The sequence below is a fragment of the Camelus dromedarius genome, chromosome 18 (assembly GCF_036321535.1).
Source record: "Camelus dromedarius isolate mCamDro1 chromosome 18, mCamDro1.pat, whole genome shotgun sequence".
In the NCBI taxonomy this organism is placed as follows: domain Eukaryota; kingdom Metazoa; phylum Chordata; class Mammalia; order Artiodactyla; family Camelidae; genus Camelus; species Camelus dromedarius.
The window spans coordinates 5636751-5658774 of NC_087453.1; the positions used below are offsets into that span (position 1 = coordinate 5636751).

The window sequence follows — 22024 nt, forward strand, 5'->3', positions numbered from 1 at the left end:
GTGCAGGGGAAGAGCCTGTCAAACCTGTTCATTGGACAAGGCAGAGGGTGACTCCCAGACGGCTCCTTGGCCTCTGACTTGCATAACAGAATGGATCCTGGTGCCGCACACCGTGACAGGGAGCCTCAGAAAGGAACCGAGTTTGGGAAGGAAAGATAGAGAATTCAGCTTTGAAAATGTCTTAGGAGTTTGGGGCACACTGGTGCATACTTTTACCCCCTTGATTAGCAGAAGTGCTTAAATCATAAAAACGTAGTTTGGGGAGTACAATTAGCCCCTTCTAACCACTCTACCAATGCCTTGGAAATGTGAGATGGGCGCATTCACCTTCTGGAAAAAGCATCAGAGTAATAAGTTATAATTTAATTTATGGAAATGTAAAAGTCACGTCCCCATTGGCATAAATGAAGGCAACTTCCAGAACGGGGCCCAGTGGGCAGTTTCTTGCACAAGGAAAGGATGATTCCAAAGTGGGTGTCTGAATATAGAAAGAAGAGGCTGTGGCGTAGTTTAAGATTTTGGAGAGACGTACTGTAGACAGCCCCATCAGAAGAGGAAACGTTTTAGAGGAGGGAGCAGCTGCCTAAAGAAGAATGAGTCACTGGAAGAAGTTATGAGACACACAGCAAAGTTAGGGTGAGGCATTATGCTAAGTGAAACAGACCAGGCAGCAAAAGACAAACGCCACACGATCTCACTTATACATGGAATCTAACAATCACAACAAAACGACAGGCTCGCTGACACAGAGAACAGATTGATGGTTGCCAGAAAGGGGGTGGGGGTAGGTGAAATGGGCGAAGGGAGTCAAAAGGTACAAACTTCCAGTTATAAAAATAAATAAGTCAGGGGGAAATAATGTAGAGTATGGTGCCTACGGTTAATAATACCGTCTCACGTATTTGAAAGTTGCTAAGAGAGTAAATCTTAAAAGTTCTCATCACAATAAAAAAAAAATCCCATAGCTATCTGTGGTGATGAATGTTAACTAGATTTATTGTGGATCAGTTCACAATATATTAAAATACAGAATTATCACATTGTACATCTGAGACTAATATAATGTTGTACGTCAATTATACATCAATTTTCTAAAAAGGGGAAAAAAGATAAGTTAGCAGAAATTCCAGAGAAATACATTTCAGGACGTTGGCTCACTGTGAGGAACCTGGAATCCTATTTTTGCAGTAACCAAGAACAAAGTCTGGTATTGGGCTTCGGAGACAGAAGTGTGACTCAGGCACTATGGAAGGATCAAGTGGCAGAACAAATAAGCCGGAAGGGGTTTGGCAGAATGACAAAAATAATAATGGCAATTATTCCTTGCAGTGAGAGGGTCTTTCATTTTCTAATTACATTCACAAACATTACTCATTTTATACACAAGCTAATCTATGATTTCAGTGAAGTAGGAATGATCATCCCTCGCTGTTCCTTGTTGAAACACCTCAGAGCCTGTGATAAGCTACACTGGATTATGAATCTGAAGGATGGGGATGGAAATATTGCAATTCCCAAACTTCTGTGGCCACAGAATCCTGGTCCTTCCACAAGTCTCCACTGCCACACTGGCACACACTTTGGGAAACGTTGTTATTAGAGAATTTGTTGGAACTGTCTTTCTGGCCCAAGGTGAGCTGAATCCTGCAGGTTGAGCACTGAGAGAAGCTATGATGTGACTTGCCTAGGGGATCACCTTTACACAGAAGTCAAGCAACTTGCAAGACACATACAATGTCAAAGCTAGATTAGAATGCAGGTTTCCCATGTTAGCTATCTTGATGGTGGTGGTGGTTTCAATGGTGTATACACCTATCAAAGTTTATCAAATTGTACATCTCAAGTATGTGTAGTTTACTGTGCAGGAATCATACCACAATAAAGGTGTTAAAAATAAAATAAAATAATATATTGATAATTTAAAGGGAAAAAAGAAAGAAGGCAGATTTCCCAAATAAAAACATTAATTTGAAAACACATATGCACTCTAATGTTCACAGCAGCACTATTTAAAATAGCTAAGATATGGAAGTAACTCAAGTTCTCATCAAAATAGACAACTGGATTAAGAAGATGTGACATATATATAATGGAATGTTACACGGCCATAAAAAAAGAATGAAATACTGTCATTTGCAACAATGTGGATGTACCTAGAGAAGATTATGCTTAGTAAAATAAGACAGAGAGACATATACTGTTATTACTTATATGTGGAATCTAGACAATAATACAAATGAATGTTTATGCAAAGTAGAAACAGACTCAGAGATACAGAAAACAAACTTGTGGTTGTACCAAAGGGGAGAGGGAAGGGAGGAAGGTCAAATTAAGGGTATGGGACTAACAGATACAAACGACTACATATAAAATAGATAAGCAACAAGGATATACTGTGTAACAGGGAATTACACCCATTATCCTTAACAACCTGTAGTGGAGTATAATCTGCAAAAACACTGAATCACTATGTTGTACATGTGAAACTAACATGATATTGTAAATCAATTATACCTCAATAAATGGATAGATAGATAGATAGATAGATAGTGAGGTTAACTAAAAAGAAAAAAGAAAAAAGGTTTCCAAAAACCAGGTCCAGCACACTTCCTACCACACTATTTGCCTTGGTCTCAAAAACGATAAGTGATGGTCCTTTCACTTAGATGCCCTCCCAGTTGTTACTCACCCTGAAAAAGTAAAAGTACACATAGAAACTCTCAGCCCTTCTGATGAGCGTGAGCAACTTTGATTTGCTGAATGAAAACAATAAACTTGTGCTTCACAAGAAGGTCAGGAACTATATTTAACGTTGCTGGAGTCCTACGCCTCAGACTTAGACAGTGAGGCATGTCAATTATTTCTCAATAAGACTGGGGAAAACTAAATAAAAAAAAAAGTAACTGGAGTCTTAATATTGTTGCAATTACAGTTAATCAAATTCACAGCCGTCTCTGACAGCTGTGGGTGCTTGAGGGGTGCTTCTCGGAAGAGGTAACGAAATGAAAAATGAATCGCTCTGTGTGTGCATTATTCATATATTTATTTTCCAATTTTTGTATGAGAGCATCTTTAGCTACCTTGTCAGTGAGGAAGGCACCAAGTTTTAAAATTCTACAGTCAATTTCTTGTCTTAAAACTTCTAAGAAGAATCACATACACAAAACTGGCATTTTTTTTCCATAATAATATCTTTAAAAGTGAAACATTAAAAGCACTATATTCTCATAGATGCTACAGATTTCCTACTTGAGAGACAGAGGTATATATGCCACATCTCTGTATTGATCAAAAAGCATAATGTACAGCTCCTCATTTCTTTCGGAAATTGCCTTTATTTATATTCAGATAAACTCTGAAATCTGGTCACGGTGTGCTACTTATGACCCTAGCATTTTATTGTCAAGATTCATAAATTACACAGCATTTAGATAAAAAATGCACATCTCAGAGCTACTCCAGCTTCTTATGTGCCCCCAAGGGATTAATACTGAATGTATCAGACCTAAAAGAGTAAGGAGGACGCGTCAGCTACAGGAACTCATCAAGGGCTGGGAGGCTTAATGCAGATGATTCTTCCGCTCTAACGCTTTGAACTTAGGTTAATGATTACTACAGATGGAAGGCATGTGGCTCGCCACAGCCCCCGAAGATTTACATATTAAATTCCAAAAGCCGGCAGGTAGAAGTCTGAGACAGGGCCAGTCTGTCCTCCATCTCCCTTCACGTGTTTCACTTCTCAATTCACTTCATTCTCACACTTGAGCCTGTACAGATTCACAGATTCTTGTGACAAGCAACGTGAAAGTACGGCGCAAAGACCTCTGTCCGTCTGCCGTGTTGATAATATTCCCTGCTTCTCAATCAGTAGTTTAAACAGTGTCTGCTGTGTGTCTGGCACTGAAAATGGGAACAGGTGGACTTGCCCACCCCACCCCCACCCCCACCCCCGACAGAATCTCTGCCCTTGTGCCCCTTATTTTATGGTGGTGGAACGGGGACAGCGATAAAAAACCACCAAGTAAATACGTATGTAGTAGTAAGTGCCAAAGAGAAAAATAAAGGCAGACGGGGCAGGGGCATGTCAGAGGATTCCATTTGAAATCATGGGGGCAGGGAGGGGCCTCACTTAGAGGAAGAATTTGAACAGTGACCTGAACAAAGCAAGGAAATGAGTGACGTGGGTATTTGCAGGGAGAGCCGTCCAAGGGTAGGCAAGAGCAAGTCTGAAGGTGGGAAAGTGCTTGGCATGGTCCACGGAAAGCAAGGAGGTCAGCACAGTGGGACTGGGGAAACTGGGCAGGTGCAGTTAAACAGGCGAAGAAGGAGTCAAAGCGTGAGACTGTACATGATGAGGGCTTGGCTGAGGGTTCTAAGCGGGAGTCCCATGATGTCATACAGGTGCTTCAAACAGACTCTAAAGGGCTGAGAATGCCGCGGCCCGGTGGCTCGGACCACAGTGGAGCAGCAGAGCTGTGAGAAGCATCTAGCCTCTCTACTTACTGAACACAGAGCCAACACCATTTGCTGATGCGCTGGATTTGGGGAGTTCCTGTAAAACATTCCTCACTTGTCCTCTTCCTACTCTTAGGTCTACATGAGTCTGAGCAGAGTATAGCCTGATTTCTTTTTCTAAGTTCAGAAACGTAGGGACAGGCGATTGTGAAGAATCAGATATTTCCAGACACATCTGCAACTCTAACAAAACAAGGACGGCTCATCACCGTGATGGCCATGCACGATGAGCACACAGAACAAGAGTCTGATGGCGTCCTCATCCATTCATGCTGTTGTAACAAATTACCATACGCTGGGCGGCTCATGGACAGAAATTTATCTCTCAGTATTCTGGAGTCTGGAAAGACCAAGGTAGGGGCGCTGGCAGATTTGGTGTCTGGTAAGGACTCGCTCCCTGGTCCCTAGGTGGCTGTGTCCTCACATGGAGGAAGGGCAGAGGGAGCTCTCTGGGGTCTCTCTGATAAGAGTGCTAATTCCACTCATGACCTCATCACCTCCCAAAGGCCCCATCTCCAAACACCACCACACTGGGGACTAGGTTTCAACACACGAATTTAGGGAGGACACAAACATACACCCTAGAGCAGATGGAGACTGTGAAGTCACGGACTGGCTGGGGTGCTCTAGAGAAGAACTGATGTATAACCACAACTGCCGGCCACCTGGCAGATGAAGATGGGTGGCTTTATTAATTACAGTGTGAGGGCAAGGAAGAATGGTTGATTTTCAACCACAGTAGATTTTCATCCAGTCCCCAGGATGTGATAGACCCGAGAGGTGGAGGGGAGCAATCCGTGTCAGGTAAGGAAGGAGAGAATGAAAGCAACTGTGCCCTCATCCTACAGATAAACCAAACACCTCTTCGGGCATTTTGAGCTCTGTTTCAAGGCAAGGCCTCACAAGTAAAAATGGAGCAAGTCATTTCTGTATCATCGTCGGCCACCTCGTTGTTAGAAAAGACACTGGGTACGCACACAGGATAACTGGGACATAAGACACCTGGCCCCAAACGACTGGACGTCCATAGTTTCAGGTGTTACAGGAATGGAGAGACTGGCTCACGATTATTTTTAAAGCTGCAAAGTGATGCTGGCCCTGGCTTCCCGGATCACCACGCCTGAATAGTACATTTGCAACAATTCCTTCCTGGTGACAAAACAAAAGCTTTCTTTGAAGAGTGGTGATATCTGGCATACGGAAGATAAATAGTGGAGGAAGCCTAGACTCATAAAGAAGTCCACCTGGGTCCTCCTTTGGCAAGAAGCAAGGCTGGGAGTGGGGCTGACCCTGCAAGGCAGAACTTCACTGCGGAATAGCCGGGAAACCAAGCACATGCAAGACGCTTCTCCTGACCCCCCTCGCTGCTCTTCTCTAGCCCTTGTTCTGAGGTTTCCCTTCCTTCACGTCTGTACAGGTGCACCTACAAAGCACAGCGGACTCCCCGTCTCTAAGCTGAGAAGGAACACGTCCTGCTCCACTGCTTCTCACTGTTGCATAAACCGAGGTGTCAACACAGGCCCTTGATAAGATGGTGTCAAGTCACCACTTTTGCAGAATTTGCACGAAAGGACAGGTTATTCCCTTTCCCTCCCCCACTGAATTCCTGTGCTAGTGGATTCACCTCCTTCCAGCTTCCTCCCCTCTCCCCTTCCCCCACACTCCAACACCGACTGAGGATCAATTCTGCATCTCTGTGCTGGACGTAGGGAGGTCCAGTCTGTACCCTCAAGGGGCTTCATCGTTGGGATAGGGTCAGCTACACAAATTGAAAATTTACAAAACACGGTGATTTCCACACTAGAGATTGGGGAAATACTGACAACTTGCAGGAAACCAGAAGAGGGACTTCACATCAGTCAATTATTCTAAACAGCTAGAGTGGATATTATTTTAGAGATGCTTTCCCCTTAGAGAAAGTATTATTCGTTATCTTTGTTTAAAAAGCAGGACAGGTTTTCAGACTCAATGAACTTGAGCTCCCTCCTTATGAAGAGATTCCTGGAAAGCCACCACCACGGGGACTTACCTTGTGATAGCACCTAAAATATGCAGCCCGTTCATCGGAAAATTTCTCCAGCCTTTTTGGACCTTTGCTGGAAGCTTTCTTGAACACTAGCCAACATCGCTGATAAATCTGGAAGGAAACACAAAGACCAGCTCAGCATCGCCACCGACTCAGGTGTCACCGACATTTGCATCTAAATGTTTTCTTTCTGATGTCTTCACCTGTCAAATAGTCACAAGCTATAAATGTGATGTTGCTTTGGGAAAATAAAATTTTAAAGCCCCAAACTGTTTCCACAGTGGGTGTCTTATTCTGTTCAGGTAATCTCTAGAATCAAAAGAAAGTAAGTATTTGGAGGCGACCTTCTTCTTGCTTTGATAACAACTTCGGAAGAAAAAGTCCCAGAGGTAAAAAACCCAAATCAGCACAGGTAACACAGGCGTCCATGAAACACGCTCTAATTTCAAGTGCCGTTACCTATGGACATCCTGGCCCAGATATATGCTCCAGCCTCCACTGGTAGGCAGTTCTCGAAAGAGACACCCACTTTGTACCGTATGGCATTCCTCATAACTGACAGTCAAGTTGGGCCACACACTAGACTAGCTAATAAATGGATGGTCAACACCAACCAGATTCTCACTCGGAAAATTCAAAGACTCAACGCCAGGCTGAGGTGCAGTCCGAGTTGAGAGGTCAACACTGGTAGGTTACAAACTGAGCCTGGTGGCCATGGTGAATCACGCACGTAATAGCTAAGCAGTGGAGACAGATGAACATAAATACAAGACAGAAACAGACTCATAGACATAGAACACAAACTTGTGGTTGACAGCGGGGAGCAGGGTGGGAAGAGACAGACTGGGATTTCAAAATTTGTAGATACTGACAGATACACATAGAATAGATAAACAAGATTATACTGTATAGCACAGGGAAATATATACAAGATCTTGTGGTAGCTCACAGTGAAAAAGTATGCGACAATGAATATATGTATGTTCATGTATAACTGAAAAATTGTGTCCTACACTGGAAATTGACAAACATTGTAAACCGACCATAACTCAATACAATAAAATTTTTTAAAAAATAGTTAAGCAGTGGAAAGTGATGCAGAGAACTAGGCAATTTCTGCTCTAGGTAGAAGAGACATTCTAGTTCTTTGTCATCTTTCAGGTGCTGACTTTGTGATTTAGCCCTTCCTCCGGCTTTCCTGGGAATCATCTGTAACCCTAGGAACCCACCACCATCAACATCACTACAGCTCTTAACTGAGCTAGCTTGCATGGGGTTCTGCTCAAAGCAACCAAAGCTGCCCTGATTGGAGTAACCAATGTAAACTAAATGAGACACTTAAAGACTAATAATGCCAAGGAGAAAAATGCAAAGAGCTAATGAGCATATGGAAAACAATATTCTCCAAAAACAAAAACAAAAAAAAGGTAGATTTTTAAACATAAAAAAATTTAAAGGGCTTAAATTAATAATAATATTCACAGATGGCAAGGATCTTAGTGGCACTCTTACACTCAACTGGTGACCTCTAAAGGCCATTTGACAACAAATATGAAGAACCTTAAAAGAACAGAAATCTATTGTAAGGAGAGAGCTCCAGATGCAGCCAACAACGAAAGACGAGTTTCAAATTCAAGTGCATGCAGATGGGTATTATTCAATCCCGGCTATCTTGATCTTTAAATCACCTCCAAAGTCCATATACATGGTTTTGTATATGCAACCCATTAATAAATTTTATGCTCTACAAAATTTAAAACCTCTGAGCTAGTAAAGAAGAAAGAAAATAAAGTCCACATAAAATTTTTGGTCATTCAAGCTATACTCAACTTAAAACGCCTGCTACAACTGTATGAGTAAATGGCAGACGGACGAGGAATTCAGCTTTGCTACTGCTTGTCTGCAGTGCTGCATGTATTCTGTTTCTGTCTTCTGACTCAGTGAACTGAACGTTCATTAATTGTTCTGTTTGAGGTGGTAAAAAAAAATGAAATCCACTCTACCCTGAAGTTAAGCTCAGAATACAGAGGGTAAGAAATGTGTCTGATCCTACTGAAAGTATAATATAATTTTAGCAGTATTATTTATAATAAAAAATTCAAAACTACTAAATCTTCAAGAATATGAAGTGACAAAGTAAATTATAGTACTTCTAAAATATAGTGAAATATTCACTACTCATCTATAGGATAACAGGTAGTTATACAGTAAACAGGTATGTATAAATATAGTGAATATGTGGTACTAAATCTGGTGTATATATAGTACACACCTATAATAGAGATGGCGACATCTCTAAGGATAACAAAGGTAGTCATTAAGGTATAGTAACATAACTAGAATGTATAATATATAGTAAATTACACTACATCAATAACACATACGTTATTTCTCTCTAGGATAACATGGGTAGTTCATTTGAGACAAGTTTCAGAAGGTATTCCTAATGACATAGGAAAACGTTCATAAAAAGTTATGTGAGGGGGGAAAACCAGAATAGAAAACTTAATGTCATAATCCCCACTATAATGAAAATGCATAGAAGACAAAGAAAATATACCAAAATGTTAATAGTGTTTTTTCTGGGTTGTGAGAATGGGTTTTTATTTTTTATTTAAGTTGGTCTTTGTTTTGCTTAATAAACACTAATACTGTGAAATAAAGGAAAGAGAATTCTGTTTTTCCTCAACTATCCAGAGGTAAAACAGGAAAATTAACATCAGCTTTACTGGCTTTCATCTTCCATAGTCACTGAACTTACCAAGGGTCATAAAGACATGGAGACAAAAGCGGAGAAGTACCTCAGTGGATGGAGGGCAGCTTTATAAACACAAGATGCTGGAACAACTAAATATCCACAGGGCGTCAGTGAGCACCTTAACCTAAAACACTCGTCTTACACAAAAAGTAACTCAAAATGGACTTAAGTATTAAAAAAAAGCTATAAAAATTTATGGGATAAAAAGGGAGGAAATGTTTGGGATCACGGTCTAGACAAAGAGTTCTTAGACCTCATACCAAAAAAGCACAACCCATAAGACAAAAACTTGCCATACTGTACCTCATCAAGATTTAAAACTTCCACTATGTGAAAAATTCCATTAAGAGCATGAAAAGACAAGCTGGGAAAAAATACTTGCAAATCACGTGTCTGACAAAGGATTAGTATCTAGACTACAGAAAGAGTCCTCAAATCTTGGGAGTAAAGAACCAAACAATCTAATTACAAAACAGACAAAAGACACAAACATACATTTCACCAAAGAGAATACACATATAATCAAGAAAGCACATGAAAAATGGTCAACATCATTTAGCCGTCAGGGAAATCTAAGCTGGAACCACAATGAAATCTCACTCCACACCTATCAGACTGGTTGAAATTAAAAATAAATTAATTAATTGATTAATTAATTAATTTTTTAAAAACCACCAAATGCTAGCAAGGATGCAGAGAAAATGGCACAGCTCTGAAACACAGTTTGGCAGCTTCTTAAAAAACGAAGCAGGCAACATATGACTTGCAGTTGTGCTTCTGGGAATCTATCCTAGAGAAGGGCCAACATCCCCCACACAAAAAATGTGAACACAAATGTTCCTAGCAGCTGGATTTGTATCAGTGCAAAACTGGAAACAACTCGTCTGTTCTCCGCTGGGTAAATGGTTAGACAACTGGGGAAACAGCCACACCACAGAATACCACTCAGCTATAAAAACAGCAATTTGAATGAGTCTTCAGAGAATTATGCTGGGTTGGTGGGTAGGGGGAAGCCAAATCAAAAAGGTTACAAACTGCATGAATGGATTAACTGCTTTCTTGGAATGACAAAATCAGAGAAACAGAAAACAGATCAGTGGTTATCAGGGGTGAGGTATGAGTGAGGAGGGAGCAGAAGGGAAGAGGGCATGTCTATATAAGGGTAGTAACAGGAGGATCCTTCTAGTGATGGAATCACCTTGTTTCTTGAATCTGTTAAAGTCAATATCTTGGTTACCACATTGTATTGTAGTTTCAAAGATGTTACTTCCAGGGAAATCAGGTAAAAGGTGCAGGATCTTTGTGTAATATTTCTTACCAAATGTGAATCTACAACAATCTTAAAATGAAATGCTTATAAATTTTTAATGGAAAATGTAGAGATTATTTAATCAAGATCTTCAAAATCACAGCCTAATCAAATAACATTATCAACTTTTTTCTCCAGTCCTACTTTAGCTATCAGACCACAGTCTAATCACTAGACTAAGTAGCTTTAAGGGAGCCAAGTGGCAAGAGCCATTGGTAAGAGTTCAAACAAAAAATCCTTTTCAGGATGGAGAGTCAGCCATGAAAATTAACATTTTCAGGACTACAGTTGGCAAATAAAAGTCTTACCAGCATCTCACTGGTGTCTGAACAGCAGATGAGATCACCAGCTCCCTTAAAACCTGACCACCAGAGAGAGGACCGTAATTACAGTGGGAATGACTGTCACTCTTATCGCTCTAATAAAGGATGTGGAAAATAGGTTTCTTGCTGTCATCCTATTACTGGCAACCCCTTCCTTCTGGATATGTCCCTGAAAACGTGTTAGAAACTGAACATGCTAAAGATACGCAAGAAAATGCCCCCTACAGGGAAAAAGTATTTCACAGAGGACATTTTCTATTCCTAATTATGCCTCAACTTTTAGGCCCAAACTTGAATGATAATATTCCTAACTTTTTTTTTTTTTAAAGTATTCATTTTCTTTGCAATCAAACCAGTATTTCCCTGGCTTTTGTCTGAAGTCTGCTGAATGCAAGCTAAAGATTCCTCAGTCTCAGCGTGCATAACGATTTCCATCTTTGATTTGTCCATATTACACTCAGGGGATTTTTGTTTTTCTTTTGTTTTATTAAGTAGTCAGAGCAGAAGTGCAATGGTATAATCAAAGAACTGCAATAAGTACTACCGCATAAATTCACATGCAGTGTTGCTTATAAGCCCTGGCTGGCACGTCACCATGGACGCAATTAAAACCTGTTGGTTCGTCAGGAGACAAAGAAAACCAAAATTTGGTTTGTGAAACTAAAGTCCACCGTGTAAAATATCATTGTTCATTAGGAGAGAAGGAAAACCAGAACTTGGTTTATGCAAAGGGAGTTTAGGATGCTTGTAACATACAAACGCACGGCACAAAAACAGTGCAAAGTTGAAAGCCATCGGTGCCGTCAAGGCCATTCCTTTATTCTGTTTACATCAAATGTCAGTGTCTCTCAGAGCTGACCCAGCTTCACTCAAGATAATTGTTAATCATGCAGATTCCTAGGGATTAGCCAAGGTCTACTGTGTCAGAACCTCTTGGGGCGGGATCAGACAAATCTGCTCTTTAACACATTCCCCAGGTATCTGGTTTGTAATTTGCAAACCAATACCATGAATATTCATAAAGACTTGCAGACAACCCCGTGTTTCCCACACGGGACTGCCAACAAAGCTCTCCAACAAACGCTCCATCCACAATGAGGGCCTCGGAGCTGTGTGGTTTCCAACGAGATGCACGGTGGTCTCTGATGCAGAGCAGCGCGAGATGCCGTCTGGAGTCTGAGAGACACACTGAGGGTGAAAGTGAAATCTACTACGCTACAGTGAACTCCCACTTCCAGCTGCCGTCCACTCTCTGTCCCAGGAACAGAAGAGCCACCCAGTATCAGGGGAGTGAAAGCATCTCCCCAGTAGTTCAGTATCGGTTAGAGGAAATGAACAGGAGGGTTTACTGAGCATGGATATGTGAGGAGCAGAGCTGGAGTAATTCTGACACACAGTTAAAAGGACCCCAATTTGAGAATAACTTCACTTGCTTAATAGCGTAGGGCAGTTTTCTTTTCCTTTAAATTAATTCATTCAACCACCTCCTTCATATTTCATGTAACACATCGACTGACCATCTATAGGATTTTTAGTTAACATTTTGGTTTACAACTGACTTTTTTTAACTCATTTTTTTTTAATTTAAAAGAGGAAACTTTTATCCCAACCAGAATAGCACAGTGTAGTTTCACTGGACATAGAGTAGGTAATCTTAATGATAACTAAACCGTTAAAGAATTTGGTAACAGAATAAATTTCATGTTGCACTATCTCACCTCCTATGCATCAGGGTTTGCAGTCTTGGCCCTACCGGCATTTTAGATGAGATGACTTTTGGCAGTGGGAGGGGTGGGGCCGTCCTGTGCAACGTGGGATGTTGAGGAGCTCGTTTGGCCTCCGCCACCTGAACCAGGAGCACACTCCTCCTACCCGGTTGACGATCTCATTGCCAAATGTCCCCTGGGGGCAAAGTCAGAACCACTGCTACAGATGGATACATGCCAATCTGAAATCCCAGAGCTGAAGAACACAAGGCTATGTGAAAACCTTCAAAGTCCTGGATTTGGACAAGTCAACCCACACAAGTCACTGTCAAAGCTAAAGCAGACAAGCACGTCACACAGTGCTGGCCGCCTGGGCGGGTGCACAGCAGACTTTGCAGTGACAGGAAAATCTCCTTCAGTGTGTTATCTTATTGTTAGTGGTGGGGGTTTTATTACACCTAATTTTCAGCCTTAAATTGTCACCAACCCATATCTGATTTCTATTATTTTTTCCATTGTCTTCCCTTTCTTTAAAACTCAATATCCTCAATAACTGCCTAACTTCAGTTTCAAGTCCCTGACATTTTTCCCAGCTACTTTTCCTAACAAAGAATAGTCTGGTAAATTCACCAAGATTTCTAGGGCCCAGGAGTAGCTGAAATAATTAAGAATTAGCTTGGAGTTCCTAATTTTATTAGCAGCCCATCACAACGTCTTGAACAACAGAGTCACAAACTAAACTTCTATAGACTGTATCTTATGAAGATAACACAAAGCAAATTTTGGTCACAAAATTCCTGTTAAAAGGAAAATTATATACTGCCTTTATGTAAGCTCAAGAAAAGCATAAAGCCCAAGTAAGATGTGACCATTTAGGTCTTTAGGGTCTATTGCAGGAGTCAGCAAACTCTTTTCTGCAAAGGGCCTGACAGTGAATAGTTTAGTCTGGTTGCAACTCCTGAACTGTGCAGCTGCAGCATGAAAGTAGCCATAGGATGCATGTAAATGAATGGTGTGCTTATCTTCCAAATGAACTTCATTTTAAAAATCAGGCAATGGGCCAAATATGGCCCACAGACCGAAGTTTGCCAACATATGGTCTTTGGTAGTTATTTCTCAACTGTTTAAGCTCAGGTCAACTTTTAATGAACATAAAAATCTGTTTGACAAGTTCCTCCTTGAGGAAAGAGGGGAGAAAATATTCCCTAGGTGAGAATCTCTATATATTCCACATCTCCCCAGAAGCCAAATTTAACTTCAATCAAATTACATTAAAATGTTGACTTCAGGGGTGGGTAGAGCTCAGTGGTAAAGCACATGCTTAGCATGCACAAGGTCCTGGGTTCAATCTCTAGTACTTCAATTGAAAAATAAAGTTAGCTTTAAAAAAAAATATATTGACTTGATGCCTTTCAACACCTTTCAGGTCTCCCTGCCCACTGCTGGGGACCCACTGCTCTACAATGAATGCAGGCGCCGTCCTAAAGAGCCCTTTCACGTAGAGACATTAGCATCCCATCTGCAGCCTTGGGCTACAGTCAGCTTTTTATAGTTATCTTATCTACGCAGGGAAGGTGCACTGTGGGGGGAAAAAAGGTAAGTTAGAACCATTTTCCATTTTGCCAGCATCCCCTTCCTGTAATCCATCGATTTTCCTCTTTTCAGAACATTCTCTCCAACTCTGAAGATATATCCTGAGCCATATAATGATGAATTAGCCTCATTTCTCACACTCTGAACCTGTTTTTACCTGCTCTCCAAAACAAATCAAATATTCTTCCTATCCAGGGTGTTAATATCAACATCTAGCCCCAGCCAAACCCCTTGTGCATGCAGAACGTTGATCCTTTTGTGTGCATTATCTCAATTAACCCTCCCAACAGCCCTATAAAGCAAGGCTGTTCTCATCCCCATTTGACAACAAGGAAATACGACCTTAGTGAGGTTACTCACTGAGTATTACTCAATGGCACGAAGCTAGAAGAAACAAGCCAGGATTCCACCCTCAGTTTGCCTGATTCTGGAGAACAAGCTCTTAACATTACCCCAGGATATTCCCAGAAAAGTTGGTCTCCTAGAAATGCACAAACTTATGCTGAGGGTAGAGCCGTCTGTAAGAAGTTGGTTTTCACACTTACCATAATCTAAAAAGAGTCATTCGGTTGTAACCATATGCTATTTCATCTGGACGACAACTTTACCGTCTAGCTATTTTCGGTGTGACATTTGCATTTTTGTGATTTTTAAGTTCCCTGGCACCAAGTGTTCACCCAGAGTGATAGTTTTTAATGGAGTATTTCTGCAGTTGGATTCTAAAGACCCTACTCCAGGACTTTAAGTTGTCCTAGCAGTTTGTAAGGCATGTTTTCTTTTAAAAGAATTCTACACTCTCTCTCCTTAAGTGACAAAGTATTCAGTATCCTTGACTGAAGTCCAGAAACTCAAAACATGCTAAGTATTTCTAACTATATGGTAAATATCTCATGCAAGTTCTCAGTTCTTCTTGGCCTTCCTTCCCTCTCTAACCTTCAGCCTGTTTACCTGTAACTATTAATTAGTTATAGCTGCAGTAAACGAATGTCCTGGCTAACTGGCTCCCTGCTGGCATGTGCAGTCATATCCCTGGGGCTGACCAGTCACCTCTCTAAGGGCATCCAGCCCTCAACTTTGGCCAGTGATGCACGGCCACAGACACCAGCTGCCCTCCCACAGTCCTGGGCTCCTCTGTGCCTGAGACGGATGAAATGCCACATTCCAAGGACAACTCAACATCCATAAAAAAATGGCACTGGTTGATGCAATCTGTCTGCCACGGCAAATTACCGTCCACAGTAGAAGAATTTTAACCTGGATGATCTCCGAGACCAAGATGGTTATAACTTTCTAGTCTCATGAATGGCTGGCATTATGAGATTTCAGAAGGTAAGAAATGAAGAGAATAAAAGAAGCAGTAGTTCTTTAGCACTGCTGACTCCTAACTGGGGGGCTGCTACCAGCCCCACCTACCAAAATAATGAGCTGGTTCAGAATTAGGTATTTTATGAGGGGGAGAAAAGTCTTTTTAATGAGTAAGCATGACCCTATGCCTGTCATTTATATATACCTTTCATTTGCAAGGAAAGAAATGCTAATTTGGAGAAGGTTGCACAGTGGGTAGCAAAGTACATTTTAAATTCACTGCAAGGAAAAATACCGGCAAAAAACAAGATAATTAATCATGAAATAAAAGTTGTAAGAAGAGGAATAAAAGTACTTCAAAAGCATCCACAGGCAATAAATTAGCTACGTCGATCCTCTGCTGATGGTGAAGTAAATTAGCACCTTTCCAGGGGCGAAAATATGCCTGTCCTCTGACCTGGAAATACTATTTCTAGGAACTTCCCCCCTGAGGAAGTAATTAAGGAAATATGCAAACATATGGGAATAGGGTTCTTTGGCATAAAAACTGAAATCACTCTAAATGTTCCAGGGGACTGACTTAATTAATTACGGCGTATCTGTAAACTGAAAATTGCCATCATTAAAAATGATGTAAAATAATATTTACATCATAGAAAATGCTATTAGTAAGTTATTAAGTAAAAAAGTAGGTTATGCCTGCTTTTGAACCTGTTTCTACTCCAGGATCTATACTCATTCAGGAACTAGGGCCCAGTTGCTCCTGCAAAAGACTGAGAGCTACAGTTCTCCCCTTTCCTACCTCCCCTCATTCTCACACACACACACACACACACACACACGCACACGCACACACACACACACTGACAAGGGAAAATGTCAGCTTCAGTGGAAAACGATGCATTCTCTAGCACACACATTTCCAGGGTTATCTGCTTCTGATTCTGTGGGAGCTATTCTACTACTCTACAGTGTGGATTATTGATAGAAATGCAAAATAATTCTAGTCTAGAAAGATGTAAATTCCATCCTGATCAGGAGAGGTTCAATTGGTTTCCCTCCCCCACCGTCATGAAGCTAGTTTTGCCTCCTTTGGAACATCCATTTCATTATGCTGGACATATAAGCGTCTGGGTCCTTTGGATTCCCCTTTGAACGAGTTATGATATTCTGTCTTGCTATCTCAATTAGCGAGCCAAATAGAACCTTAAACTCACGTTCTTTCTGCATCTTTATGGGAGACCTGATGTTAACCAGTTTTGAACATTATCTTTTAACACAATCCGCCCATCACCCAGTCCTGTATATTCCACCTTCTGGCTAAACCCGGAATATCTTTATGTTTTCGCAGGGACCACCACCCTAATATAAGCCACTGCCTCCTGAGTTTCAGACTTTCCCTACTTCCATTCCTTCCACTTTTCAATCCATTTCCTGCAGTACATCTGGGGCGATCTTTAAAACACTCATCTGACCACATCAATCTACTGCTTACAGCATTTCTGTGGCTGCCTGTTGCCTTTGGGGTAAAAACCAAAGTATTCATAAGACATTCCAGAGCATGCAAATACTGGCCCCTCCCTACCTTTTGGGCCTTATTTTGCTGATTTCTTCCCTTATAACGATGTACGCCTTGTGGTGAGCATACATTTCTGAGTAATAATCAAACAAGTAACACGAGGTCATTTGGAAAAATTCTCATGGAGTTGGTATCTGCCAAGAACTGCTCTCCCCACACATAGGAAACCGTCCCCTCGGCAGACGAAGCTGACCAACACTGAGAGTGGACACGAAGGAATAAGTGGTGGCTCCTTTCCTTCTCTCTCCAATTCCCTTCTGCCCCCCACATCCACAAAGTAGGAGGAAGAGAAGTGAGAAACAGAACTGCCTCAGGAGGCCGTGCACAGTCAGATGGCCTCGTTCAGCTTCCATTTTTAAGCAGCCTTATAGGAAAAAAGCCAAGCTACTCTAAAGAAATGCTAGAGAATCTTAACTCTTGGGTGAGCATTCTATGCAAGCAAAAAGTTGGGGAGCTGTTATCACTCATTAATTCATTCAACAAATACTTATGGGGTGCCTACCATGTGCCAGGCACTGCTTAGGTACTGAGGATATGACTCTGAACAAAGTAGAGGAATCTGCTGCCTTCGTTGGGCTTACGGAGAATCAAGAAGATGACAAGACACATACGTGTATGTACGTGTGCGTCTTACAGTACACGGGTAACGTGTCACACAGAGGTAAGTACCACAAAGGAAAACAAGCCAAGAGAGTGGATGGGAATTGCCAGTGGTGGGTGTTTCTATTTTAAAGAGGGTAATCAAGGAAGTTCTCAAAGAGAAAGAGACCTCTGAGCAAAGACCTGAAAGAGACAGGGGGCTGGGGCCAGAGGACTCTAGGCAGAAGCAACAGCAGACGGGCTGTGAGAGAGAAACATGCCTGGTGTGATGAAGGAAGAATGAGGAGGTCGCCAGAAGTCGGGGGAATGCAGAGATGGAGGTGGTGCACTGGCCTTATGGGTCTTATTGTAAAGACTGACTTTTTCTCTGCAGGAGATGGGAAGTGAGATGAAGGATTTTGAAGGGAAGTAATGTAATCCAGTTTATGCTAAGTACACTGCAGGGAGCCACAGGCAGAATCAGGGAAACCAGTTAGGAAGCCGCTGCTGCAATAAATCACATGGGGGGTGATGGTGCCGGGGGGGCCAGGAAGGAAGTAGGGGAGAGATGAGAAAGGGTCTGAATCTGGAGATCTTTTGAAAGCAGACCCAGTGAGACCCACTGATGAGACTGGATGTGAAGATGAGAGTAAGGAAAGAGTCAGGGATGAGTCTGAGACTTTTAGCTCAAGCAGGCAGAAGGATGGAGTTCCCACTGACTGAGGAAGCAAGGCTGGAAGGGGACCAGAGGGGTTTATAGGGATTTCTAGGGAGGATGTGGAACCGGATGATGGATATAAGGAGTTTGTCTTACCTATTAAACATCTAAGTTGTATAAATATTATATTATTGAGCATGAAGAATAGTCAGTAATGCATATATGGTATACATAAGTCTATATATACACAAGATTTTATTGTACTTTTAAAATAAATTAATAGCACTGTCTTCCCTGTAGGCCTGTAGTGAGAATAGAATGAATTAGTGCATTTACTTTTCTTTTTGTTTGGTGGGGGGGGGGGCACGACTGGTTTACTTGTTTATTTAGTTTTAGAGGAGGTACTGGGGATTGAACCTGGGACCTCATGCATGCTAAGCACGTGCTCTGTCACTTGAGCTCTACCCTCCCCCTTGAATTAGCGCATTTAAAGATGGCTTCAGAGGTCAGCAGCTCATACCATCCAACCAAGCAGTGATTTGCCTGCAAACAAGAACAACACACATTCTGGTTCCTTCAATCACTCATTAATTTCACAAATGTTTACTCAGTGTCTACTACGTGCTCGGCCCTGTTCCAAGCCCTGAAGAAATGGCAGGGATAAAGTGAAGCCCACGAAGTTCCCCTCCTCATATGCAGAGACAGACAAGCAGGCCTCCCGGCCCCGCGCACAGTCCTAGCACAGACGTGGTACCATCACGGGCTATGTGTGCGGGATGCTGTCACTTGGGAGTACGCACCACGTGAGTATTTGGCAAAGTTAAAAAAGAAACGCTCTCACCGTGGCCTCCGAGGCGGTCTTTGAGTGATCACCAAACCCAAATCACCGACACCAAGTTCCAGCTCCCTGGCCTGGCTCTGCCCCACGTGACCCGCGCCTGCACATCGGACCTTGTCTCCCACCACTGCCTGCCGCACTCCCGGCACGCCAGCCTCCAGAACGTGGCATCCTCCTCGGATGAGGGACGAACGAATGTGCGGGAACTCTCTTCCCTTTGCTGTTCACAGGACGGCCTCCTTCTCAGCCTTCAGGTCTCAGGTGGAATTTCTCTGTCAGGTAGTTATCGTTGCAGAACAAACCACCCCGAAGCTCAGTAGCTTACCGCAAGAAACATTTTTCATTTCTTGTGAACTTGACGGTTGATCAGGCAGTTCTGCTGATCTGACCTGGCTCTGCTAATCACGGCTGGGCTCATTCACAGGTGAGCGGTCAAGGCATGGCTGCCTGATCGGCCTGGGGGCGACTCAGCTCTGCACGGCGTGATCTCGGATTCCCCAAAAGGTTAGCTGGGGCTTATGTGCACAGAGCGAGCAGGAGTCCGAGAGAGCAAGCAGAAAACCCGTCCACACCTGAATCAAGGGGGCCCTTCATTACTATGGGCGGGGGTGGGAGCTCTGTCTCCTCATGTGATCCCCAATGGTACCACAGAGAGGCTGGTCCACTTACCACTGGGAGTGATGAAAATCCTAACTCTCCACTCGGCCCCCTCTGATGCCACTCCAGGGGGAGAGGGGTGGGCACCTCGCTACTGCTGGCTGAGGGAGGATGTGCAGACTGACACCAGGGTGGGGAGGGCTAATTCCCGACTGGCAAAGGTGGCAGTCCCAGCTCCCTACTTGGCCTTCATAGACGCCATCTTGGCGGGGTGAAATGCCTTGTTACAGTTGAAGAGGATCAGAATGTACCCCCCAAAATACGCTGCTTTGGCAAAAGGGTTATTTTGAGCCGAAGGCAGCTGAGAAACAGCAGACACAGGAGGATCTCTCTGCCCTCTTCCTTTCTACCTAAAAGCAAGGCACACCTTTTTTTTGTAAGTGACATGAACTTGTATGTGTAAAGGTGTTTCCCTCTCTTATACCTGGAAGACAAGAGATGTTATACAGAAGAGTCTGTATAACAAATCATATTAAACAACCCTTAACTACATACAGTCTGCTTCCTCTCACCTTCCCACAACTTCCCACCCCGAGTTGCTCAGACTCCCTCTTCCTTGTCTCATCACTTCTTCACAAGTTCTAACCCTGTGCTGAATCGGTATATACGATTCCGAGCCTAAAGTAACACACATTGTAGAGGTGAATGCTTTAAACAGCTTTGGTAAAAAGTATTATCAGGAGTCAAGACAACAAAAGAAATGGCCAAACTGTTTTGTAACAAAGTGATTTGCTTTCCTCTTCTCTTCTCCTCTCCTCTCTTCTCTTTTCTCCCTTCCTTCCTTCCTTTTCTTTCTTTCTCTCTCTCTTTCTCTCTTTAACTTTGAGACAGGGTGAAACAAGAGAGAACAAAAGCACCAGAAGGGAGAGGGAGAAGTCATGAATCTGGGCACTACTTGGAGAGCAACAGGCAGAACACAAATCTGAGTTGCGGCAAATTAAGAACTTTTAGGAAGTGGAGTGACCTAAAAAAAAAAAAACAAAAAAAAAAACCCAGAATCTGAGCCAACCATTTCTTTGGATTTTCACATATTTTTCTATTTAGTCCCCATGGATATGAAGATATCAGTGAAATCTGCATGTCTTTTGTGCATTTAATTCACACTGCCAAGGCACTGCACCTAAAAGGATAGAGGAAAATATTTTACTCTCTGTCAGAGTCTCACAAGGGTGAAAGTCTAGCCTCCTTACTCAGCCTTTGCTGGCATGGAGGGGGATGGAGACACACTCTATTCTGTGGTGTTTGGCTGATACAGAATAGTTATTTTCCAGAAGTTTTCTATATTGCTCAGCTGCCTCATTTCCTGGTCCTTTGACCAGAAAAGGGGTTTTAATTGGGGCTTTTTCTCTCTGCACCCATTGGCATTTCTGGGTTGCTGGCTTCTTTAGCTCTAAGTCTGGGATATATGAGACAAAAAAAAAAAAAAAAAAAAACACAGGAAAATCACCACTATGCTGTCCCTAGCCAGTCTGACTTTTCCACCTTTCAGAATCTTCTTAGTTTGATTATATCAAGTCCAGAGTTTTCAGTTGTAGTTAGCAAGAGATATAGGGAAAGGTATGTCTATTCATTTTTCCTAGAAGCAGCAGGTAAACGTCTTTTATAGCCTCTGCATAAAATGCTTTCATAAGCCTCTGCTGGTGTCTGGTTTGCCAATATTTTATCTCACATGTGTCTCATGTCACAAGCCCAGAGTCAGGGCAGATAGGAACAATCAAGTTTCAGAGTAAAAGTCATGGAAGTAGCTGAGGCTGTCGACACACTCACAATCTACCATGATGTCACCTCCTCAAAAGCATCTTCCCACCAATCAGATCTGAAGTACTTCCCAACCCCCGGCACCGACTCAAAATCAATGTCTGAAATCATCGTGCTCATTGATTTGTCTGCATATTTCTCTTCTACCTTCTTCCCCAGAAAGTGAAAAACCATCCTATTTTATCTTGATCACCTTGAATTCTCAGGGCCTAGGAGAGCGTAGGTTTTTAACTTTTTTTAAGTGACTGAGTGATAATAAGTAAATGAGCAAATAAGTGAATGGGAAAAGCCATATTCAGAACTCATGAGCCCTCCGCAATTTCATAAACAATGCTCTTGGATATCAAAGCACCTCAGAATGGCCCTGACATTTCCATGACAGCCTTAACATCTTTATACAAGAGAGTATTAAAAAAAAAA

At 42.2% G+C, this 22024-nt stretch overlaps 1 protein-coding gene across 2 annotated transcripts in view; it reads right to left on the bottom strand.

The window, feature by feature from the left end:
- DOK5 (docking protein 5) overlaps positions 1–22024 on the bottom strand; it is a 127480-nt gene that overhangs the window by 62138 nt on the left and 43318 nt on the right. For both annotated transcript variants that reach the window (XR_010385006.1, XM_031433580.2), the window contains exon 2: positions 6545–6652. Coding sequence is in view for 1 of the 2 variants with exons in the window: in XM_031433580.2 (XP_031289440.1) it covers positions 6545–6652 (108 nt within the window). In the remaining variant the exon portion in view is untranslated. The remainder of the gene's footprint in view (positions 1–6544; positions 6653–22024) is intronic.